Source organism: Rutidosis leptorrhynchoides, chromosome 7 (assembly GCF_046630445.1).
Source record: "Rutidosis leptorrhynchoides isolate AG116_Rl617_1_P2 chromosome 7, CSIRO_AGI_Rlap_v1, whole genome shotgun sequence".
In the NCBI taxonomy this organism is placed as follows: Eukaryota; Viridiplantae; Streptophyta; class Magnoliopsida; order Asterales; family Asteraceae; genus Rutidosis; species Rutidosis leptorrhynchoides.
The window spans coordinates 256903351-256905610 of NC_092339.1; the positions used below are offsets into that span (position 1 = coordinate 256903351).

The window sequence follows — 2260 nt, forward strand, 5'->3', positions numbered from 1 at the left end:
AAACCTGGTATTTCCCTAATCATATTGTATAAGTCAGTGAACCATGCCATAGTGGAACTAATTTTCATGTTTAAATTGGATAGGTACTAGTAAGGTTTGTCTATTGGTACCATAATTTCATCCCCGATTTTATGAAAGCTTAACTTATATGTATGGATTACTAGTTCCTTAAGTGTTTTATTTTGTTTATATTGTGTGTATTCAACAATGTTCATCTTTAATTTGATTTTACAGTAACTAGCTTTTGCAGAAATCTTTTAGTATTGATCTATGAAACCATCGTGCTGAGATGAAACCTAAACGTTCGTCTTTGGATATAATCAGTGGCCTTCCTCAGAACATATTAGAAACTATTCTCTGTCTGGTACCAATAAGAGATGCAGTCAGGTCGAGTATCCTTTCAAAGAAATGGAGATACAATTGGAACAAAATCCCTAAACTTGTGTTTAATGAAGAAGATATGTTTAATAAATCAAAAGAAAAACATCGGGGAGAAGAGGACGAAGAAAATGATGAAGAAGATGACGAAGAAAATACCCAAAATGAAGTGTTGACCGGGAAATATAAATTTTTTTATGCTATACACCAAGTTTTGTTAATGCATCAGGGTTCAATAATAGAGTTCTCCCTTTCCATGAAATCAAATTACAAATGTGTTGAACTCAACCAAATTATTACTTATTTGTCGAGGAAGAAGGCGTTAAGAAATTGACACTTGAACTGGATGGTTACTACAGTACATATAAGATACCTTTATCTTTCTTCTCGTTGCGTCAATTGACTGACCTCTATCTCCAACATTGTAATCTGACACATCATCAACCAACTATTGATGGATTTGGTATGCTTACAAGCTTATTCATCAACAATGTTGACATCACAGATGAATTGATTCTACATATTATATCCAAATCTCCATTACTCAAAAGCTTCAGTTTGGTAAGCTACTACTTGAATATAATCTTTATAGGCTTTCATAAATTATCTGAATATTGTAAGTTGATGCAGGTTTTATCCGACAGTTATATGTCTAGTCGTACATTCGTGTGTGAGCTATTTGGGTATATACCTGCAATTGAACATCTCCATCTTGCCATTCAGTACTTTCATCGCTATGAGGTAATATTTGTATATGTAAACATCTATTTCTTTTTTTTTAACTTGGAAAAGAGAAACAATGGACCTTTTAACATTTATTTCGGTCTTGTAGTTCAAGTCTTCTTTGCTAGAGCTTCCATCCCCATTAGTCTGCCTCAAATACGTACATTTACTTGATGGATGTTTCACAGGCCAATATGGGTTGCCTTTCATTGTTTTCTTGATCAGGAGCTCGCCAAATTTGGAAAAACTTAAGCTACAGGTAGCTAGCATCAATATTATTGTAACCGGTTTTCTTTCTCATGCCAATTATACTAACATACACTTCATGTAGAGTTTTCATTATCATGGTGAAAAATCAGGGATAGATTCCCTTACGGAGAAAGAGTATTCGGATATTTGGTTGGAGCATTTGAAGGAATTGGAGCTGTTTATCGCTAATGATATACCTGAGCTGGAGTTTTTGAAGCTGATATTGGCTAGGTCACCAATGCTAAAGGAGGTGATTATAATCATTAACTATGTAATCGATAAGGATGCAGAGTTAGAGATGTTAAGAGTTCTTTCAGACACCCCAAGAGCATCAGATGTGGTAGAAATCATTGTTGAGCGTCTAGATGATCCTGAAAGTCCTGATGGTTGAAGTTGAATGCATTTTTATTTCATATCACTTTACACCATGAATAACCGTTGGACTTATATTATGATAATATATTGTTCCTTTGGTTTACATTTTCTATATATCTTCAGTTACACGATGTAACGATGTTAGTCTGCTATATAAATATTTTCTTAGACTTTTTTTTTTTTTTTTGGTTACTGGTGTAGCATTGGCTCTGATTTCAGTCGCAGTCAATCCTATAGATGTAGTACCATCGGTCTTGTCTTTTCCTTAGATGTTAGGTAAGGTAATTGTGATATATGGCAGATAGGGCGTGGGTTATGAACTTATGATGTTCTTTGTTGATAGGTTTCAACGATGATGGTGGATGTTGTAGGATTAATGTGCAAGGTACAACATATAATTATATGGCCAACTTCATTTGAGCCTTCGGGGTCACACACATATACACCGAGACGTCAAATAAAATATATATATATATATATATATATATATATATATATATATATATATATATATATATATATATATATATATATA

General features: G+C 33.3%; 1 protein-coding gene across 1 annotated transcript; it reads left to right on the forward strand.

The window, feature by feature from the left end:
• The first annotated feature begins 289 nt into the window (after positions 1 to 289).
• Positions 290 to 1994, forward strand: LOC139859963 (F-box/FBD/LRR-repeat protein At1g13570-like). Its single transcript, XM_071848745.1, has 5 exons — positions 290 to 608; positions 971 to 1119; positions 1211 to 1360; positions 1433 to 1736; positions 1927 to 1994. Exons 1-5 carry the CDS (start codon positions 290 to 292, stop codon positions 1992 to 1994), a joined length of 990 nt encoding a protein of 329 aa, XP_071704846.1.
• Positions 1995 to 2260: the final 266 nt, after the last annotated feature.